Source organism: Aspergillus luchuensis, chromosome 2, assembly GCF_016861625.1.
Source record: "Aspergillus luchuensis IFO 4308 DNA, chromosome 2, nearly complete sequence".
Lineage (NCBI taxonomy): Eukaryota > Fungi > Ascomycota > Eurotiomycetes > Eurotiales > Aspergillaceae > Aspergillus > Aspergillus luchuensis.
This window is the reverse complement of record NC_054850.1, coordinates 394,873-416,025: the sequence shown is the minus strand read 5'-3', so window position 1 is coordinate 416,025 and position 21,153 is coordinate 394,873. Positions and strand designations below refer to the sequence as shown.

Here is a 21,153-nt window from a genome sequence, read left to right as displayed (position 1 = left end):
GTTCGTTGCACGATCTACCAAACCATGGCAAAGAGGTTTGGGTCTGCGACCATGACTTCTCAGCACCGGAGTAGAAAATGCGGAAAATTCCTATTCCCTGTTTCCTACCTAGGTCAGGCGGTTTCGGTTGTGTGTGGACTACGTATACACTGAACGACAGTCCCGCCAAAATTCCGTTGCGGTGGGTTGATCTCTGCCAATACAGTTCGGGTGAGGGAGACGATGACGGTTGCCACTCAGTTCTTCCGGCTGGATCTGATCCACTTGTTGAAGACTTCCGTGAAACGAATGCATTAGCCTATAAGGTCAAGCTCATCTCGAGCCACAGGGATCCCCTTCTGGGAAGTGATCGTTGGCCTGCGCAGAGAGTGCTTGGCTGTAGCCAAGTATAAACCTAAATACAGATGTGTACGTATGGGGTGCAGTGACCACCTATCTGCCTACTACTTCTCATCCTTCAAGTTCGGTATTTCACCCCTACTCCGGGCGCTGAAGCGGCATAGCCTATGATTTCGGGTTCCGCGAATGTCTTCGGTCTATACCTCAGGGTTTCCGACAGAGCTACTAGTACAAGTCCTTCCGTGCCTAGCAAGTCGTCCAGACCGAGCTGTGGAGGAATTGGTTGCTGACACACGGTGGTGACGTTGACTCGCGAAGGGTTACCGGGCCCATCATGGGTTAGCGCGTCGATGGTAAGCGCCCATGTAAGTGGGTTGTATAGCACTCCTTTATGCGTGTACAATCCTCCTGCGGGCTTGTGGGCGCAAATAGACTGTAAGTGATTATTGGACACGCCAACTCCACGTGCATCCTGGAGGATCGCGGATGCTTGGTCTCCATCCATCGGCTGCACAACCTCGTCAAATGAAGAGTAGATGGTCGTTGTGTGAACATACGCCGACTCCCCCCCGAGTGCCCTCAGGGTGCGAACGAACTTAGCGTCCCACCCCTGCTGCCACAGTGCGGGGGTGCACATTACCCCCGCAAGCCAGGGGCACACCAGCCTGGCCTCGACAGTCCCTCGGAAATCAGGGCTTATTGCAATGAAATCCTCCACTGAGGCCCGGGTGGATGGCCAATATTTGAGGGCCCACTGTGTGTTCAACCCGCCCTGGGACCAAGAGATGATGTTAACCTTGGACTGGTAGAGACTGGACATGTAGTTAATGGCATATGCGATGTATTCAGCGGTAACCTGGACATCTCCCAGAGAGGCTTGGGGTATATTAACCCAAGCCATGTCAACTTCCGGGATAGCGTGACCCAGCTTCCCGAAATTATAATAGAACGATGTTCCAGCAGGTGCGGCCGTTCCTGGAACCAAAATCACTGGTTTCCTTCCACTGTTGTTCACCTCTTGGGAGAAAGATGGCATATGGATAGTCTCTCTAAGAGCTGCTTCTGGGATGGAATACGGTGCATCCTCGGTTGCTTTAGACGGGTATATACGCCCGCTTTTGAGGTCAGGATTTAGGTTATGAGCCGAGTTAATTTTGGCGTTCAGATAACCATTCAAGACGGTGAGGATCTTGGGAGGAACTAGGCCGGAGGCCACTATGTCTTTTGCAAAATCCAGCATTGTCGAGCTGCTCTTCTTGGTGAATATTGCCTCGACCTTTTTTAGTGCCAGTTGCACCTGCTCATCCCCAGAATGTTGCAAAGTCTCGTTTGTCGCAAGACCTGATATGATGTCTGCAGCCACAGACGATACCCTCTTATTTACCATGGGATCTTGGGCTGCATTCGACAAAACAGAGACAAGATCAGGGTTCGAATCTGGCACAGGCGCCTGTTGTTGGGGAATTGAGATACAGAGGCATACGGGGCTCAAGAGTACCCCATGAAGGATATGTCTAGCTAGGGCAGACAGCCGCATGTTATGCAGGTTCAGTGATACACGATAGAGAGTTGAGAGGTGCACCCGCGATGAATGCGCCTACCGGGCAGAGAGGAACTGCTGACGGATATAGCCAGCAAAAGTGTGCCTCGTATCTGACAGCACAGAGTGTTCCGAATTTTCTGACAGGCCTCGGTCTCATATGCTGATATACTCCTTCGTCATTGATTTGCGGTCTTGACCTGGAGAGAGCCAAGATCCAGTCGCGATCCAGACATCAGAATCGCAAGCCCATGGTTACTGAATAATGGAGCGATTGGATGCGTCTTGCTGAGAATAGTTGCATTATCACTCGAGGGTCAGCATTCTGTCTGACCTTCAAATGGTCGGTCTCCCACTCCGCGGGCCACCCGTGAGATATCGGGAAACTAAGACAACTTTTATGCTTTGCCACTAACTCCGAGCCTGCACAAGGCATCGTGAATTGATTTAAGAGGTATGGTGTATGAAGCTAATCAGCAGGTATCTGTCATACAATTGGTCCAAAGCACAACGTCTGCAGCGGTTCACTTGATCTCCCTGTCGCCACTCTATTTCCAGTCGGAGGAAATCAGTGACGGGCAACGGGAACGTGAAGATGATGGTCAAATGACCATGTTTGCGACGTATGAACAGCTCAGTGGCTTCTTGGACCGGTACTTTTGGTCGGTTTAAGCAATAGTGGCTGGCTGATGCTGATGTGCCATTGCTCCAGGGCCTTTGAAAGATCAAGCTTGGAAGCAGGTGGTTGAGAAAGGATGGAAAGAGCGATTGAGATCCCAACCGGCGCCCATGTTCCCCGGATATACTATCGCTACTGGGAACCCAAAGCACTGTGACAGTACCCCAGGCTCGAGTCATCTACATTGCAGTGCAGTCCGGGGGGAGGACCACAAGTGCAACCACCACAAAGCCAACAACACCCAGCTGTCATCACTCCAGTATTTTCCAAGAGATTTTCGATCCATTAGTGATTGTTGGATTCTTAATGGCTTCATTATTTCACAAACACCTCAGACCTCCGTGGCTCCGCCCCGACATCATCATCCCACTTCATTCCGTCTTATCCAAAGTCTTCGGATTATGTGCTACACGATGTCCATGCTGATCGTGAAAGATGACCTTTGAGAGGGGTGAAAAAGGACCGTCAGCCGCATGTGCTCGATGCCTCGAGTCTGGTCTGCGGGGACTTGCTTACTTTGGGTGGATTGGCTACCTCTTCTTCATGTGCTTCAGCCTCGTCCGTAACGACCTTGTCAACCTGGGTTGGTTCAGTTAGCCGTGTGCGAAGACTAATTACTGAATTGCGAAGCTAACATAAGCCGTTCAACAACGACAATGGCACCGAGATGGGGAACGGTAGGCTTACTTCTCCCTCGTGGGTTCCTCCACGATACCTTGTATACACGTAGTCTCCTTCGTTGATCTGTTCTCCCGTCTTGTCTTGAACTCTTCTCGTCGGCATGATGCGAGAAGTGGTTTCAGTGTTTATAGCAGTATGTAAATTACTGGGTGTGCTCGAGGAAAAAAGAAATGCGGCTGTTACAAAAGAAAAGAGTATACCTGAGTGAAATATACGATGGACTTGCTAGTATGCACACTTATTTCACAACTGGGGGTGATGTCATGATGAGGCAGGAACGAACGCCTCCCGCTGGAGCCTGAAACTATACTAAAACTCTACACAAGTAAGCAAATGTCAATCTACACATGGCCGCTGTCAATCTCTCTCTCATCTTCATGTCGATATTATTCTCGATCCCCGAGCACAGATCTAAACTGGGGATTTAGCTTCGGTACGGTCCTATACCACCACTGTTCAGACCACCTTTGTCAAGTATATCTTAAATAATTTTCTTGGAGAATTTATTCGTGCCATTATCCTTCTACTAGTAATATGAATATAATGAGCGCTGTTTAGATGGATACTGATAGAATTTAGTACTAATAGAGAGTGCAAGCACACCGCACAGCAATCCCATAGGAATATATACTTAAGTACTGAGGGGTCCCCTATGACAGAACTATGATGAGATTATTATTTACTGGGGACTACTGCCATTGGAAATGAAGCCATCACAAACACATGGATCAAAGAGAAAATGAGGATAGGAACCACGTCACTACCAGCAGTTCTCTAAACCCCCATCCCCTCTCTCCCAACAGAAAAATAGAAAGTAAGCGCGAATACCGAGCCATTGTCACACAGTGGCAGTGATGCAAGATGGGGAGTGGATGATGGTGGTAGTGCAAGGCTAAAAGTTGGGTGGACCAGGTAGTTGAGCACGACAGTCTCATTGAATGTATAATATAAGTCCGACATGGTGTGAGTAGCATTATATCGATGATAGTCATAATGATGATGGTGGTGAGTGGTGTCGCCATCTCTTGTTGGTCTTACAATGTTGCAGCAGTCAGTGGTGTTCCCCTCTCGGATGACCCGGACTACTTGGACTTGGCTCATTCGATACGAGGTCATGGAAAATATGTACCCGACCCGCGTTATCTTTAGTGAGTGAGTAGATCACGTTGCCGGGGCTTGGGTTGCATGACTGCTCACTGTAGATGGGTAGATGGTGCTAGGATTGTGGGTCCTGGGGCAGAGGATACTGTCGACACGGTATCAAATGGTTCATCATTGTAGCTCTGTCTTGCTAGCAAGGTATCTTCGCTTGAGAGCAAGTAGTAGTGACGTGGGCTGAGGGAGAGTGTGATTTCCTCTTAGTAGGTGTTATAGTGACTTTGGCGTCATTTGTATAGGAGATGATGATGATGATGACCATGATGTTACGACCTGCCTGGGCAGGACTTGTGGTCGTCGAGGTTCTCCCATAAGCAAAGCTCGCATCGTTAGGATCAAGGTCTGGTGTTCTGGTGGGCCACGTAGGTCCACAGACACACGGGGTTGAATTTATGGCGTTCAGCCATGCCATGAACGCCATAAATCATGCTCCGTGGAAGATATGGGGGTGATGGATGGTTGGGAAGTCATGAGAACCACGTGGGCAGAGAGTATCTTGGCCCGTATCAGCAGCACCTATCATCTGGCTGCTATGTGGGAGTGAAACTGAAAGGTGCCCGACTCATCGTATACAAGTAGTAGTTGGTATATGCTATGATTAGATGAAATTTACAGATTGGACACTGCTGCCGAGTCATGACTGATTGCATCAGGGCAGCACAGCACCCCGACATCTATCAGAATGGAAATTTAGCGGGGATAGCGCCCCTTGCAGGATCAAAATCTCCTGGGTATCTTGACAGGCATTTGGTCCCTTGCACCAACCTTGGCCTGTCTGAGTGGTAGCGAGGAGGACCCTGAAACGCATGAGTACTACTAGATAACAGATCGGGCTAGTAGCGAGTTGGTCAAAATTGTCCTTGCCGATAGAGATCGATCACTCCTGAAATGCGGAGATGGATGATACTGTTGCTGATTGTTATTCTTGATGTGGTTATCGATGATTACCTTCCTGACTTTGTGCGTCTCAGCACATGTCCCGTTCCTTGGCGGAATCTTAGGAATGCGCAGTCTCTCTCACTGAGGTAGAAATGTAGTACCCCTACTTAGAGGTATTTAAAATTGATATGGTGCTCTGATGATTAGAATTAATTCGGCCAAGCACTTCCATGGCAAGTAAAACACCCGCATAAGAAACCGATCAGATACTAGTAAGTAAGTAGTGAGTAGATAGTAGTAAGAGTACTACTAAGTAACTTGCCGAGGGAGAGACGGTGATTGGTGGGGAGGAGGATGGGTAAAATGTAACACTCCCGGCCATTGGGAGCGGGCCCACTACCACCGTTGCACCCAGTCGCTCCTTTCAACCAAACGAAGGTGTCACATTCCAATTCCCTCTGGCTGCATCAAAAGTCCATCATGGGGGATTCTGGGAAAGGAGAAGGGAATGCCAGGGAGGCTGCAGTATATCCGATCATCCTCCTTGAACCCTACTCATCCCACTCATCCCGTTTGTCTGTGAGGAGTCACAGTATACCTACATACTCGGTTATGTGACTAGCCGGAAGAGATTGAATTTATTTGAATTAAATTGATGATTTCTCTGCCCGACCAACGGTTGGAGAACCGGTATAAGGATTACCGAAACAATGTCCAAACCGTATCCACAGACACAGACAGACACACACAGGGTTGATGTACTGAAGACCAAACCAGGCGGAGGGTCGATGACCTCCCCGATCCATTTTGGATGCAACTCTGCCGCTTCTAAACTTCACCGGGCCCCACTTGGTTCATCTGTTCCCATCACGCCGGGTGGTACTCTTCCCTTCCTTAGATCTAATACCGAGTGAGTATAGGGAGACCCTTTCCTCAGCACGGGAAACCATGTCAATGTCATTGATGGGTATTTCTTGTGTCTCATTGTTTCAGTCACCTATCTTCACTAGTAAGGATAAGCTGACTGCAGTTGCAATCAAACTTCCAGTGAGTTATGCTTATTCTTTATACCCCTGAAGAGACTACTGAAATACGGAGTACCAAGTCAATGATTAGATCATGCATCCGCCCGATTTCTGCGGATGATTAGATGACGATAATGATGATAACGCATTCGATGACTATTTTGGAACTCTTTCGTTGCCATGCGGTGTTCAAATGATCCTTGAATCTGTCTTCTTCTTAGAAACAGTACCTTCCGAGCATCCGAAGCTAGCCCTGGTCGTTCTAGACCAGACATGGATCCAGGTCTCACATAAAACCCAATCTTAGTAGTATTCTTTTAGCCGGGATGATGGATCAGATAACTATACCATCTCTTAAGTATTACACAATACACCACCACTGCTACTATGTAGGCAGTAGTAGTATCTGTTTCATGCACCATCGCATCATCCTTAGGGGTTCATGACGGCAGAGGTTCTCTTTCGGTCGCCATCAATAACTTCCGGGGAAAGTCCGAGTAATTACCAGCCGACAAGGTAGCAATCGGTCCTTCTCTGAATCAGTACATCAAATTGATTAGGTAACTAATAGTGTCTCGTTCACAATGGATTGATTTCTTCAAGTGAATCTCGAGTCAGTGATTGAATGACGGCATCTGTGTAAGTAATGGAGTCACAGGTAAATACAATACGGAACGAACCAGCTGCCAGGAACCATACCAGACAGACAGAGCAGGGAGAAAGTAGTACCACCCAAGTAAGTCGCAGTCGCAGTAAGTTAGTAGTCAGAGTGAGTTACCACCCTGCGACCTGACCGGCAAACCACTGGAAAGTATGATACCGATGGCCTGCAAATTCATGACTTTCTCTTCTTCTTCTTTTTTTTTTATTGAGATTTAATTTTTATTTTCTAAATTTTATTTTTATTTTCGCCTTCCTACAGTGCTGGATGGGATTTCTCTTTATCTCCCCCCCCCCCTTTGAATTGCAGATTCCTCAAGCAAGCCATTCCAGCCTGCGGGAAAGCCAATGCGGACGTTGGTTCCTGACGAGGAATGAAACACGCGTAGGTTGGTTCCCTTTCCTTCAATCGTCCCTCTCGTTTCCCGTTTCCTTTTCCCACCAAACCCGGTAGTACCGCTACTACCACTTACCACTAATACTACTACTGCTAGTTACCACTATTACTATTAACTACTACCACCGCTACTCTCCTGCTAAGAATACTTTGCGACTCCCAAAACTACAATACAATCGATACCACTCACGACTACTACCTCTTCTTTCCCTTCACTCTTTCTAATTTCCTTTTCTCCTCTCCCCCCTCTCCTTTCTTTCCTTCTCTCTCTTTCCCCCCTCCCTTCAATCAAATTCATCTACTCCATATTTTCCCTGGAATTATAACGCTACCATCTCTCGGGGCTACACCTCCATCTTTCCTTCCGTGCAACTCGATCCAGTTCTCTTTCCGCCAGGCACTGGAACGCCCGCTCGTCATCCAACTCCATCCATCCGCTCTCTCCCTGCCAGGTTCATCTACCACCTACTACTACTTACCTCTACTACTACTACTACTCCCTTTGCACTGGCAATCCCCGTCTCAACATTGGTTCCCTTTCCGCTGCACCCTGTGCAAGGATTCATCATCCCGGGTAATCAGCGGTACTTCTTAAAGCCTTGTCCATTTCTCTTGAATTACTTCATCGCCTTGGGATAGAGACTGGTTCTATTCTGCATTTGCATTGCGCATCCTTCCCGCTTCAGCGATTGTTATCACTTGGGCCAGCAAGCCTTGACTTGGCTTCTTTATTATCATCTCGAAGTGGCATTTGCTCGTATCGATGCTTCTTTGACCCTCTCCCAAGTTTCACTTGCCCGTATGAGCCCTTATCTGCGTTGACCACCACTACCCGCTCATACAACTACACCCCCTCATCCCTCATCACCATCAGCTTGGGATTGGGAAACCCTCTATGATCGCCTTCCTCACCCAAGACCCAAATCTCTCCCTCTCTAAATCATGTCGGCCCCATTGGTCAAAGTCTTGCATCGAATGCAAGAACTTTTTACAAACATAGTTGCCGCCTTGGAGGCTATGCTATTGTTCCCTTCCCTCTTCCGCGACCCCTCCCGTAAGCGGCGGAAGCCTTTCCATGGAGCGTATTGGGGACGTCGCTCCCTTGATGCGTTTGCTGACGAGGTGGATCGTCTGTTCACGGCGCCTTTGTCTGTGCAGAACATGGTCGCCATGTCAGACAAGATCCGTGCGCAGTTCAAGTCTTGTCTACAATCTAGCCCCGTCTGCATGCTACCTTCTTACAACCATGCCCTGCCCTCCGGAACAGAGACGGGAACGTTCCTCGCTCTGGATGTCGGTGGCTCAACGCTGCGGGTAGCATTGGTTGAACTACGTGGGCAGGGAGACATGCGCATCCTTCACGTCTCGTCGTCGTACATTGACGAAGATGTCAAGTTGCTGGAGGGCACTCTCTTCTTTGATTGGATGGCGGAGAAGATCGACTCGATGCTACGCGAAGTGGGCACCAACTATGGACGAGAGGCCGTGCCACTGTCGATGGGATTATCGTGGTCGTTCCCCATTGAACAAACGTCCAACAGTAGTGGTCTCGTTATCCACATGGGCAAAGGATTTCACTGTTCAAATGGCACCGTTGGGCAAGAGCTGGGTGATCTTATCGTTCAGTCTTGTCGGAAGCGAGACCTCAATGTCCAGGTGGATGGGATCGTGAACGACAGCTCCGCGACACTCCTCTCACGCGCCTACATCGAACCCAAGACACGCATGTCGCTTATTCTAGGAACTGGAACGAATGTGGCAATCCACTTTCCAGTTCATGAGATTGGACTGACCAAGTTCGGTACGAGACCGCCAGGTTGGTTCGACTACGCCAAGCACGTTATCGTCAACAGCGAAATGAGCATGTTTGGCGGCAGTATCCTCCCCAAGACTCGCTGGGATGAGGTTTTGAACCGAACACACCTTCGGCCGGACTACCAACCTCTGGAGTATATGATCACTGGGCGTTATCTGGGCGAGATCATCCGTCTCATCATTGTTGAAGCGGTGGAATCTGCCAAGCTCTTCGGCGGGGAGTTGCCTCATTCGATGCGCGATGCATATTCCTTCGACACCAGTATCGTTGCAGCACTGGAAGCTGATACAACCCCGCTTCTCTCATCGTCTGCGGCGCTTCTACAGAAGGAACATACATTTACTGTGTCACCGTCTGTCGAAGATTTGCGCTTCCTCCGACGAGTCTGCCAGGTCGTCTCTAAGCGAGCAGCAGGATATCTGGCAACGGCAATCCACAGCATGTGGTGCCTGCGGAATGAGTCAGAATTTCCCGCGACGCCCCCCTCGGCCCCCCCTTCGATCAAGGAGACTCAAGAGGTGACCGTGGTAGAAAGCGAAGAGAATCACCGGAGTCTGTCAATCGCATGCGACGGCAGTGTCATCAACAAATACCCTGGGTTCCGGGACCGTTGCCAGGGTTATCTGAATGACCTTGTCAAGGAGACGAACGCGTCGCGGCCATCGTCGGATACCACCACGGAACCTCAGGTGTGCCTGGACCTGGCACCTGAAAGCGCTATACTGGGAGCGGCCGTAGCAGTGGCTGTCGCCGTTGCGGAGAAGAAGCTCGAGTAGACTACGTTATCCAGCGTTACCTTGTCTCCCATCTGAACTCCATACTCTATCTCTATATATTTGATCCATCAGCCCATCGGCTACATTCGCATTCCGAGGTGTTGTGCGGCAGCTTTGCATTTACTTGGCCAACATTTCGCTCTTGGTGCTCTGGGTGTCGGACATTGTCATTTCCATTTTGTTGTTCTATTGGGGCTCCTCCTAAGCCACCCGATTCATGCATTTGTGCTTCCATAGGAGCATTCATTGCTTTTGCATAGACAGAACAGGTTCATCAATAACGGGGGCGGAGCATTTCTTGACCTTTTGGCGGACTAGACGGTTAGGCATGTGGCCTGAGATAGAAGCGGGGATTGTGCGTGTGTACATAATGTTAATCGTCAATACAAGAGTATCGAGCCACTGGGCGCACTGAGGGCCCAGTGAGGCCGAAGCCGAGGTTTGGGTTTTTTGGGTGAATCCCCACATTACAGCGTGCACCCTGCCAAGGCCTTGCCAACGAAAAGAAACAAGACCAAGGAGAATCATTTGTGCAGCTTCGCCAATGAAAAAGGGACAGACACACTCTCTAGCCCCATGATGGACCACAATAGTGAAATCTACATCAACTTGTTGCTTTTTCAAGCATCAGTCATATCATCGTATTGATACCAATCACTCCCGACAAAGATCCTGCAACAACTCCAACATTCTCAGTTGAAGCGCCGACAATTCCTCTCGGGAAAGCTGCTGCTGCTGTTGCTGCTTGACCGTTGGGGCAGTAGTTGTTGTTCTTCCCATATTTGATGGGTCCGACTCCGAAACAAGACCCTTCTTAATAGTGAAAAAGGGAATCCTGAGTGCCTTGAGCTCCGCTATCATAGCATCGGACATTTGTCTGGAGGCTTTGTATACTTTGGCGTCGTAGTTGGTTAGTTCCGCGCGGTCTTCTTCGGCTGTCTGTTTCATTCATCATTGAGTATTAGCTGTGTAGGTAGTTTTCTGTTGTGTTTTGTTTGTCTGTGTGAGAGATAAGGATAATCACCAGTACTATGGTGGATAATCTTCCTTGTGCTTCTCCTTCATCTGTATCCAGATCCGCATATGACCTGCAGGCAAGGAAATACATACAGAAACTTGCTTATTCTCATCAACGGGAGCGCCGACGGATCGTCTAATCCATTAATGATTAACTTATCTCTTTCCTGACTTCTTTCTCATTGTTGTTTCTTTTTTGTCGATTGATGACTGGGGATACGTAAATAGGAATAACGTAGTAGACTCACAACACAGCATCCAACTCCTTCTTCTTTTCCGTCCGGGCAGATTGTTTCTTCAAGAGCGCTTCTCGTCCCTGCCACCATTGTTTCTCGTGGTCGTGTTGGCGTTGGATTAGCCAGCGGAGACGGCGTTGGATTTCTTCGTTTTGGGCTACCGTGCGCATTACGTAGCGGAGGGCCGTCGGCCAGGTGGTTATGGTGGAGGTGTCTTCGGTGATGGGTCCTGCTGGTGCTGGTCGTGGCTGTGGGTGTGGTTGTGTTTGGGGATGTTGGGGTCGTGAGGAGGTGGGTTTCGGGGGGATAGGGAGCTGGGGAAGGGATTCGGTGGGTTCGTAGGGATCATTGTCTTCTGTTGGTGCTGTTTGTGTTGTGGGGTCTGGGTTGTGAGAGTAGGGAGGGTGTGATTGTGGTTGTAATTGTAGTTGTGATTGAGCTTGTGGTTGTTGCTGGTTGGATAAGGCGGAGAGAGTTCTGAGGACGGAGCTCAAGTCTGCTGCGTTGTAGTCCATAGTGCGATAATCATAGGAGATGTGATGAAATTAATGATTGCTGTAGCTCGACCATGAAGCTAACTAGAGTTGGTGTCAAGGCAAATAGCTGTCTAGATGATAAACTATGGAGTAAATCGGAAGCGGAGTTGTAGTAGTAAGTTAGTGTCCGGCTCGGCCTCGAATCGACGAGGTTGGATTTCTTTCCGCTGAAAATTTCCCCGGCCGGCAATCATTCCCAATTCCTCCTCCTCCAAACTCCGCCTGACCCCCGTTGGCTTCAGCTGCTCTCCCCTCGCCAGCTCGACATCTCAATCTCGTGCCTATTGGATTCGACCCTCCGTCGTCCTCTCCAATTAACCCCGACTTATTCCCTTGGCGCGCGCAACCCTTCGCCTCTCCCACCCCCCCGCCCACCGCCGAATGTACCGTTCCGATTGATTCCATCCCGGTCACATCATACCATATCACCACCAACAACTACTGCTACTACCACCCTCGGGCATCCTCACCGACAAATTCATTCTCGCCGACTCAATCTAGAAATGTCCCGCTCCGCTGCAGACGCGACCCGGTTCACGGCCACCGGTCCCTACGCGCACTCCAAGCCCGGCTCGGCCAGCTCGGCGGCCCCCTACAAGCTCCCTAGCTCGATGGCCAAGCCCACCTCCCAGCAACAGCAACAGCCGCAGCTAAACGCCAATGGCAGACCGGAGTCTCCCAAGGAAAAGGTCGAGCGGTTGAGGGCCCAGGCCCGCGCGGCCCGGTTAGCTCAGTCGACATCGCGGGTGGATCAGATGATTGAAGTAGGACGTCGATTTGCGAACAAGGCGCATAAGACGATGGTGTACACGCTGATTGCTGCATCCGGTATGTTTTCATCATTACCATGATACAAATGGACTACACATATGTGTTGGCCGCCGCGAGGATGTATAACGATTGACTGACGCGTTTCGGGAATGAAAAAAACAGGTGTCTGCGGAGCTCTAACAGTTTACTCTGTCATCTCTCTAACGCTATACAACCGTCGGCAGCGGGCTCTGTGGGTGGAGAAGGAAATGCAGAGACTGCAGGATGCGAAGACGGCGTATGCTGCCGGTACGGCCAACACGGAGCAATTGGAGCTGTTGAAGAATGAGAAGATCGGGGAGATCTTCCAGCAGAAGAAGGAGGAGGCTAAGGCGCAGCGGCCCTGGAATCAGGTCAAGAATTTCATCTTCGGTGGTTTGAAGCAGGATGAGAAGGCCGCCGCTGATAGCAGCAGCTCTATCCCCGATAGTGTTTTGGAGGGCGGCAACAAGTCCGCTGTGCTGGAGGCGCTGAACGCTAAGGCTGCGGAGGATGCGGCCAAGTCTACTGCTCCTGCTGTTCCCAAGGGCCAGCTGGATGCGTTGGCTGAGAACGCCGAAGATGCTGCGAAGCAGTCGACGCGAAGCTGGAAGAGCTGGTTTACTGGACGGTAAGGAGTCCAAGAAAACAAGAAATCTTTGGTATATGGAAATGGATGTATGACATATAGAGCGGAGGGAGGTGGTGGGTGGGTGTGTGTACGTGAGTGAGGATGGGAAAACAAGGAATGTCTCAGAGACGACGCCTATCACATTTACTTATGCTGCTTTTCTGGTTTGCATGGCATCTTCTTTTATTCTTTCCTTCTGTTTTTCCACATTCTGGGGTTGCGGCGTCTATGCGGGTTATATTTTATTTTTGTCTCGTTTTTTTTTCCCTTTCTTTCTAGCTGTATTCTTATCTTGCTGTTGTTTGCTTTCCTCAACCTGTGTATTACTGGGTGAGAGTTCTTGTCTTTACTCTTGTGTACATATACATATCTACTATTCTCTTATCTCTGGTATCTCTCTCGTCTCTTGGTTAAAGTAGTGTTGTCGATGGCTCAAGGTTGAAACTTAATCAAGAGGGTTCGGTTAATCGAGCAAAGTTGAATTTATACGGGCAATCAGATCTTATCATACTCATCATTCTATTATTGATTCATTACTGTCTACCGTGGACAGAACCTAAGTGAACAGGTACAGGCAGAAGAAATTATAAAAAGTGTAAAGAGAAGTAGTCAAGACTTTTACTGGAACAAAGACCGAAAATGCTGCCCGCACAGGCAGAGGCTGTCTGTCCAACACACCCATAACTCAGGAACTCGTGCCCGCAAAGTCAGATAATGAAACCAAAATGAGGTAAAATAAAGCACCCTGGCTATGGTATCTAGATCGGATTATTCGGAACAAAAGGAAAAGGGAATCACACTCGCTGGGGGTTTCGTAAACGCAGATCATCCATCCTCAATCGCTCAGTGGGTGCCATTAGTGGTCTTGGCCTGAGCGGCTTTGGCGGCGCGTCTGGCACGAACACCATCAGCAAGGTCCTCCAGGACCTGGACGGTGGTCTCCCAGTCAATGCAGGCGTCAGTGATGCTGACACCCTTGCGCAGGCCGGAGGGACCCTCGGGGGGAACCTTCTGGTTACCCTCGTTGATGTTGGACTCAATCATAACACCGATGATGGCATCCTGGCCCTCACGGAGTTGGTCAGAGATTTCCTTGGCGACCAGAGGCTGGTTGCGGTGGTTCTTGTTAGAGTTGCCGTGAGAGCAATCGACCATGATGACCTCAGACTGCTTCTTGCCCGCCAGGGCCTCGCGGGCGGCCTTGATGCTCTCGCGGTCATAGTTGGTGCCCTTGTTACCTCCACGGAGGATGACGAATCCATGCTCGTTACCAGCGGTCTTGGTGATAGCAGCCAGACCCTGCTTGGTGACACCCAGGAAGCGGTGGGGGTGAGCAGCGGCACCAATGGCATCAATGGCAACGGTGAGGTTGCCGTCGGTACCGTTCTTGAAGCCAATGGGGAAACTGAGACCGGAGGCGAGCTCACGGTGCAATTGCGACTCGGTGGTGCGGGCGCCAATGGCACCGAGAGAGATCAGATCGGCCAGGTACTGAGGGGAGATGGTATCCAGCATCTCACTGGCAATGGGCATGCCCATGCTGGTAAGATCAGAGTAGAGCTGACGTGAGACACGGAGACCCTTGTTGATGTTGTAGGACTCATCAATGTCGGGGTCGTTGATCAGACCCTTCCACCCCACCGTGGTGCGGGGCTTCTCAAGGTAGGCACGCATGATGACACAAAGGTCGGAGGAAAGCTTCTCGGAGAGCTCCTTCAGACGGCCGGCATATTCGAGGGCCGTGGCAGGGTCGTGGATCGAGCAGGGGCCGACAACAACCAGCAGACGGTCATCCTTCTTCTCGATAATCTTCATGGCCTGGTTACGGCCAGAGCGGACGGCCTCGAGGGATTCCTTTTTCTACTCATGTCTTCTGTTAGCCCCAATGGTCTGAACCGAGGCATTGACGATGAGAATAAATCTGAATGTGGTCGGGTTAAGAACCCAACCAACATGACAGGAAAGACTTGGAAAAATTGGTAGGGAAAAAGCAAGCGGGGGGACGATGTGACTCACACCAGGGATCTCATTCTGGAGGTACTGAGGGGGAAGGAGGGGATCATATCCCAGGACTGAATGGATTGACAAATCAGTACAGGCTCATTGGCACTCAAAATGAGGTTTAATTACTAACCGCGAGTGTCCTCATTGACTTCTGTGGTGCTGATCAAAGGCATGGTGGGGGGGAATTGGCTGTGTGGAAGGGATTATTCTGTATGAGGGGAAAGGAAGAAAGAGGAAGAATGATGGAAGAGGACAACAATACAGCCTTTATAAGGGGTCTAGAAGGGCCAGGAAGTGTGCAATGGAGATGAGTCAATGGAGAGAAGACAACCGAAGCGAAATCGGGGGTCAAAGAGAAAGCGAGCAAGGCACAAGCGAGAAAAGAAAAAAATAGAGCAGGGAAACGGAGCAAATGAGAGAAGATGGAAATGGCATGAAGAGACAGAAAGTGTGGGCCGCGGGAGCGCGGACCAGCCGATGATTCACACACTTGCAAAACTTAAGGTTGGTTGGCTGCAACCTACCGGTGGCGGTATCAATACCGTATTGTCTGTCCCATGTTGTCACCTTCCATCGTCCCATCGCTCTCTCTCTCTCTCTCTCTCTTTCTATCAACTCTTCCCTCCCTCCATCCACCACTTGAGGTAGATGCTGCTTCAATTGACCCGCTTCTAGAGTTCAATAGTCCTCCCTCCCCACCCCCACCCATTCTTGATACATCCATGGGTCCCCTTCCCCTCCCATCATGGCCCAGAACCACTGCCCTCGAGTCTGATGTGATCAATGCATCAAGGCTCCATGGTGTGTGATACTGCATGATTTGATCACACTCAGCTTATCCCTCCTTCTCGCACAATTATCCACCTCAAAAAGCTCATTCATGGTACGAATAAGGTTCCCGCTTTAGGTTGTGTCAATTCAACCCCCAGCATCTTATCGAAAACGATAGCCTACCGGTCCAGATCGGTCACTCCATGACTTAATGCTCTCTAGAACACATCATGATTCGGATTACTCCGGTTCTCGGTTTTTATCGTGGATTCTTAAACCGCTGGATGCCATTGTTCCAAGGCCTTGTTCCAGATAGCTTACGTCAATCAGCTTGTGACTCAAAAGCTTAGACAACCAATGCTCGAGCTGTTGCAGTTGAACGAGAGAGCGACTGAAGTCGGCCATTGTAGCGTAGCGTCGCGTCGGAGTTCTAGATTTTCGCCTGCATCTGATCACATAATGTGGATAGGTTTGTCTTCCTGATGCATGAGATCATCCGATATACGATTGCGGTCTATGCACACGAGGCCTGTGTGATAAGTGTCGTATCTCTCAAATCGTCTTATGGCGAACTCCGTCCGGAGAATTAAGTCGCCCAAGGCGGGGGTTATGGAATGGACGGCTCGCATGCAGGGTCATATGTACTCCATAGTAACACTGCGTATCGAGTGAGCCTGCTTCGTATGGGGGGGTAAGGACCTCCACATCAGTGGGCGTTTGTCCAAATTGCTGGGCAGTTCGATCACTGTCAGCCAAGCAACGAGGAAGCAGTGCGCGTCGCCATGCATGAGGCTTATTCTGTCTTCGGCCGAGCCTCCCATATTATTTGCTTAAATTGGATACGCCCAGTCACACGGAAGTAGGATGGCGGGACATGCTGTATCTCGCTCGGCTAACTTTCAACAAGCAGCATCTCTGCGAGACTGCCCCGGCTCCTAGCTGGATGGTGTTTAGGCTTGACAACCCCATGGGGCAAACATGGTGCGAGTATCCCCACGAAGGGGAAGTTGGGAGGCCAGTAACTCGCCCACCTTGTATGGTAACAAGCCCCTGTATGTACCCCATGTTGAGCTAGACGTAAAACAGAGTGGCCCTGGGCGGCAGTTCCCGTGTGGACCTGGGGAATTGACCGTTAGACCGTAGATCTACTCGATCTAATCAATTTGCATTCTGAATCCCTCCACTGGAGAACCATTACCACGGCTTGAGGGGAAGGGCTCCGATCTCAGTGGACTCTGACTGGACCTATGGTCGAGCTTGCAAAGGAAAAGGGCGAGTCAGACAGATCCTGTGGGTCTTCAGGGATGCTTCAGCTCGATTTCAAGAACTCAGAATGACCAAGAAGTGTTGGTAGCCAGTCGAAAAATCGTGTTGGGGGGGTGTTGAGGCATCCTGAGCCGGAATAGCGTTTTAGACCGGCTCGCGTGTAATCGCTTTGCCGCCCACCCACCGAGTCGAGGGAAGAACGCTTCCCCATCACGGCCGACCCCCAGCCCCTTCATCCCCACAGAATTGCCCTTACTGGGTTTCCCTGCATGCAGCCTGCTGTCGGTGCCTTAAAAACCAAAATACACACTAAGATAATTAAGGTGCTTTCCGTGGCCCACTGTGTCCAAAATTGCTGCTACGGAAAATCAGCTAAGATGCTCGTATTGAAACCTGTATCTGGTATGGTTCCAGCACTTACCACTCTCAAGCATTGTGCTGTTCATCTCAACCGACACCTCATGAATCTCGCTCCACACCTTGACTGACCGCAACTCCACATACGATACAAGAAAGAAAGATAATCGAAATAACAAAGTTGTCAAAATAAAGATCGGCCCATACATGGCATACAAAGACCCAAGGCATGCACTTCCTATTGTACCATCCACATCGTTCAAGGCAGAACCTCCTCTCCCTTCCAATCCCAACAGCGGCCCCGCCCGTCGGAGTCACCGGTCTGCATACCACAGAGATGCTGTAATAGCTTCACCGCAGATTCTTCTGGCTGCAACATGTGTCTGCCATCCCAGTAATCTTTCGTGAAATCAGTCTGGACTGTCCCGGGATGCAACGCCACCGCCAACGCTCGGTCTCTACTCCGTGACCGTAGGTACAGATCGAAAGTTTTGGTCAGCTGAAAGACGGATGCTTTGCTAGCACGGTATGAATACCAGCCCCCAGTTGAATTGTCCGATATGGACCCAACTCGTGCGGCCATCATCGCGTAGATCGCATGCGATGGAAGCTTCCACGGCCGTTGTACATGGGCCGACAGAGATACGTCCGCAAAGGTTGCAGATGACTTCGTTGGCAAAAAAGGTGCCAAGTGCTTCATCAGAAGCATAGGACCAAGAGCATTGACTTGGAAGCTGTGCAGAGCATTGGCAGCATCAATCTGCGTCGGCGACTTCTCCACATGCAGAACGCCAGGTACGGTGATTGCAATACGCAGGGGAGTCTGTGGAAATTCTTCTCGTATCTGTGCAGCCATGGCGTGTATGGTTGCCTCATCTAAGACATTGTTCAGAACCAGAACGCATGAGGAGATGGTGTACTCAGTACCAGTCACGTCAACTTCAAAGACTCGTAGCCTCTCATCCGCCTTTCCAGTCTCATCATTGACTTGCTCCAGTAAGACTTTCCGGAGTTGTCCAGTATCTCTCCGCGCAGTCGCAAGAACGGGGAGGTCCGTGTTGGACAGCAGCTGTCGCGCAAAGGCGAATCCCAGTCCTTTCGAAGCCGGAGTCACGAGGGCGAACCCACTTTTTGCAGGTGACATTTGAATAGCACGAATTTGATTGCATATATTGAGAATTGAGCTACCAAAACCAGAGAGACTGAATCCACATGGAGGATTATTCTGAAGGTCGAAGCTTGAAGCCTAGATTTCCGTGACGTCATGCACATGGCTGCTACTTTGTACAAAGTACAAAGTATGAATTTTCAATTTGATGGCTTTCCGATGGCTGGAAAAACAGGTGCCTTCGGTGGATATACATCTGCTCGCAAAGTAAAACACCATTGTTTGTCCGAGAGTAAGCTGGCGAGGGTTGTTGGTCGCAGACAGCATCAGACTCTAGACGGACTACTAAGCCTACTACGGAGTTTAGAATCGTCTTACTTTATTAGCCAATGATTGCACAAGAAGGCTTCTAAAAAAACAAAAAGCTATTAGACTGGTGTATTTACTATCCGTAATTGGATAATACATATGTGGAAATGTCAATAAAGACATACTTGGTACTTTACGAGTAATTGTCTTCCCCATCACCGAGGAGAGAAAGTTGTAACTAGAAAGAATGTACTCTCAAGGTACCTGATACATCCGCGGCAGTATTTATCAGTAGTGATCGGACTGAATCCGTAACATGTGACGGTACCAACCGTACGGCGCTAAACCCCGGTTGGACATTGAGTGATAAGTCCCGGTCTTTGCTGCGATGATCTATCCACGTTCCAGCTCCGGTTTCTTTGATTCTTCAACTACTTACTAGTGTGACTCCATGCATGCTTTGGACCAGTTATTCAGCGTGCTGCATAGCCATGGCCTGTCATCTTATTAATTACTAGCCTCCTTTTCTATATTACTTGCTTCCTCATTGGAGCCCCTATTCTCATACGCGTGTTGCTTTCCACATTCCTACGGAGTAGATTCATCAGACTCAATGTGACCTTGACCCTGGCTTGAATCACACTCACCGCAATACTCTGTTTATTCAACTCCACATCTTGGTCTCCACTGCCCTCTTTGTACGGCCTGGCGCCCAAAGCGCCATGTACGCATTTTCCACCAAGCGCCAGAGAGACCAGGACCAAGAGGACTTCGATGGAAATGTGTTCCGCGAGACAAAGGTCCGTGAATTTGAGACTGAAGGACACCTGCTATTCTCGTCCCGCAACTAATGGTAGTCAACAGAAACACAGGTCTCTTCCTCTCCGCGCGTCCCCAAGTGCCCTCCAGTTTTCTTCCCCCCCACAAAGCAACCGGCTTGCATCTGGCTTCGGTTTCTCGACTCTGACTCCAGTGGAATCCTCGGATGATGACAAGGAGGATAATGGTGCTGACAAATTTGCCCATCATGGTTCGACACAACCTCGGGATCAGCCATTACCATCGGAGCAATGGTGTATTCCTATAATGAGCGCAAGCATGGATATCGATAACGGAAAAGACGCACAATGTTCGACCAATAATGTTGAACACTCCAACCCGGGATCTGTCGCTGGATATACCAATTACAGTCTCCAGCCGTCGCCGATCCCACATAGTCTTGTTGACCAGTCGCTGGTTATAAGCGAAGAGCCGACTACACACTCTACGGAAGGGAACACTCCTGCCCCGAGAAGTCCCGTCGTAAGAGACATGGTGCAAAACTCTACATCATATACGTCGCAGGGCGTTCCTAGAGGTCCGTACGCGAGCCATGACAGGGTCTGGTGGTGTGGCCAACGTCTCCCCAGTCCGGTCAGTGACAATGGCGATGCCATGGCGATCAGCAGCAAGGACTCTGTGAGCGACGCTGATATGACATACATGTCCCAGCCAGCGTCTCCGCCACCATGGTATTCAGAAACTACGCCAGATGTGTCACAGCCGGCGGGTTCGATGGGCAACTTGAGACGAGAGCATCATATTCCCTCTTCCTCGAAGAAGAAGGCAGCGATCTCCATGGGCTATCGAGCGGATTGCGACAAATGTCGGCGCAGGGTCCCAGGTCATTACAGTCACATCATCCGTCACTGACATACTTATCCCTTTCTGTTCCTTTGCTGTTTTCTTTATTTGTTCTGCTTGACTTTTATCACTTGACGAGCTCATGATACCAGGCGCTATGGAAGGGTATGCACAGGGAAAGGCGGCTGTGCTGTTTTTACTATGATACCAACGGTTTTCGGGATTGTGGGGCTTTATTGGCATGACTTGCATTTGTAGATGCGACCAGTTGGGACAGAGGACTGGTTCTAGTGTATCGGAAGAATCAAAGCTTATACTTCGATAATGCATATTGTTGTCTTTTCTCGGCCCTGGAGAGCATTTGACGGCGAACATCTAGAAGTTCTATATAAGCGATAGAGTTCGGGCTATTACTCAGGGCCCTGTCAACTAACTAGTGGCTAGTTCGTTAGTTGATGGTGTTTTCCGAATTGCTCTTCCGATCTGGCTGACATAAGCGTCCGCATCCGATGGCGGAAGAGCAGGTGACTGGCACCGGATGTCTTTGTCGGACGTC

At 49.9% G+C, this 21,153-nt stretch overlaps 8 protein-coding genes across 8 annotated transcripts; 3 read left to right on the top strand and 5 right to left on the bottom strand.

Annotated features, from left to right (window-relative positions):
- Positions 1-457: 457 nt before the first annotated feature.
- AKAW2_20156S (putative lipase) lies at positions 458-1,876 on the bottom strand (the record flags this gene model as incomplete). The annotated part of the gene is made up of 1 exon (XM_041684838.1): positions 458-1,876. The coding sequence occupies one exon, from the start codon at positions 1,874-1,876 to the stop codon at positions 458-460; it is 1,419 nt and encodes a 472-aa protein (XP_041538982.1).
- A 1,147-nt stretch (positions 1,877-3,023) lies between these two features.
- On the bottom strand, positions 3,024-3,341 carry AKAW2_20155S (uncharacterized protein; the record flags this gene model as incomplete). The annotated part of the gene is made up of 2 exons (XM_041684837.1): positions 3,024-3,137; positions 3,246-3,341. 2 exons carry the CDS (start codon positions 3,339-3,341, stop codon positions 3,024-3,026), a joined length of 210 nt encoding a protein of 69 aa, XP_041538981.1.
- Positions 3,342-8,300: 4,959 nt separating this feature from the next.
- Positions 8,301-9,950, top strand: AKAW2_20154A (putative hexokinase; the record flags this gene model as incomplete). The annotated part of the gene is made up of 1 exon (XM_041684836.1): positions 8,301-9,950. One exon carries the CDS (start codon positions 8,301-8,303, stop codon positions 9,948-9,950), a length of 1,650 nt encoding a protein of 549 aa, XP_041538980.1.
- A 654-nt stretch (positions 9,951-10,604) lies between these two features.
- AKAW2_20153S (uncharacterized protein) lies at positions 10,605-11,718 on the bottom strand (the record flags this gene model as incomplete). The annotated part of the gene is made up of 3 exons (XM_041684834.1): positions 10,605-10,889; positions 11,061-11,103; positions 11,216-11,718. 3 exons carry the CDS (start codon positions 11,716-11,718, stop codon positions 10,605-10,607), a joined length of 831 nt encoding a protein of 276 aa, XP_041538979.1.
- A 524-nt stretch (positions 11,719-12,242) lies between these two features.
- AKAW2_20152A (cytochrome c oxidase assembly protein COX14) lies at positions 12,243-13,163 on the top strand (the record flags this gene model as incomplete). Its single annotated transcript, XM_041684833.1, has 2 exons — positions 12,243-12,567; positions 12,673-13,163. 2 exons carry the CDS (start codon positions 12,243-12,245, stop codon positions 13,161-13,163), a joined length of 816 nt encoding a protein of 271 aa, XP_041538978.1.
- An 839-nt stretch (positions 13,164-14,002) lies between these two features.
- ARO4 (3-deoxy-7-phosphoheptulonate synthase) lies at positions 14,003-15,336 on the bottom strand (the record flags this gene model as incomplete). The annotated part of the gene is made up of 3 exons (XM_041684832.1): positions 14,003-15,019; positions 15,176-15,231; positions 15,294-15,336. 3 exons carry the CDS (start codon positions 15,334-15,336, stop codon positions 14,003-14,005), a joined length of 1,116 nt encoding a protein of 371 aa, XP_041538977.1.
- A 2,480-nt stretch (positions 15,337-17,816) lies between these two features.
- AKAW2_20150S (uncharacterized protein) lies at positions 17,817-18,701 on the bottom strand (the record flags this gene model as incomplete). Its single annotated transcript, XM_041684831.1, has 2 exons — positions 17,817-18,433; positions 18,485-18,701. 2 exons carry the CDS (start codon positions 18,699-18,701, stop codon positions 17,817-17,819), a joined length of 834 nt encoding a protein of 277 aa, XP_041538976.1.
- Positions 18,702-19,748: 1,047 nt separating this feature from the next.
- Positions 19,749-20,666, top strand: AKAW2_20149A (uncharacterized protein; the record flags this gene model as incomplete). Its single annotated transcript, XM_041684830.1, has 1 exon — positions 19,749-20,666. The coding sequence occupies one exon, from the start codon at positions 19,749-19,751 to the stop codon at positions 20,664-20,666; it is 918 nt and encodes a 305-aa protein (XP_041538975.1).
- Between the last annotated feature and the right edge of the window lie 487 nt (positions 20,667-21,153).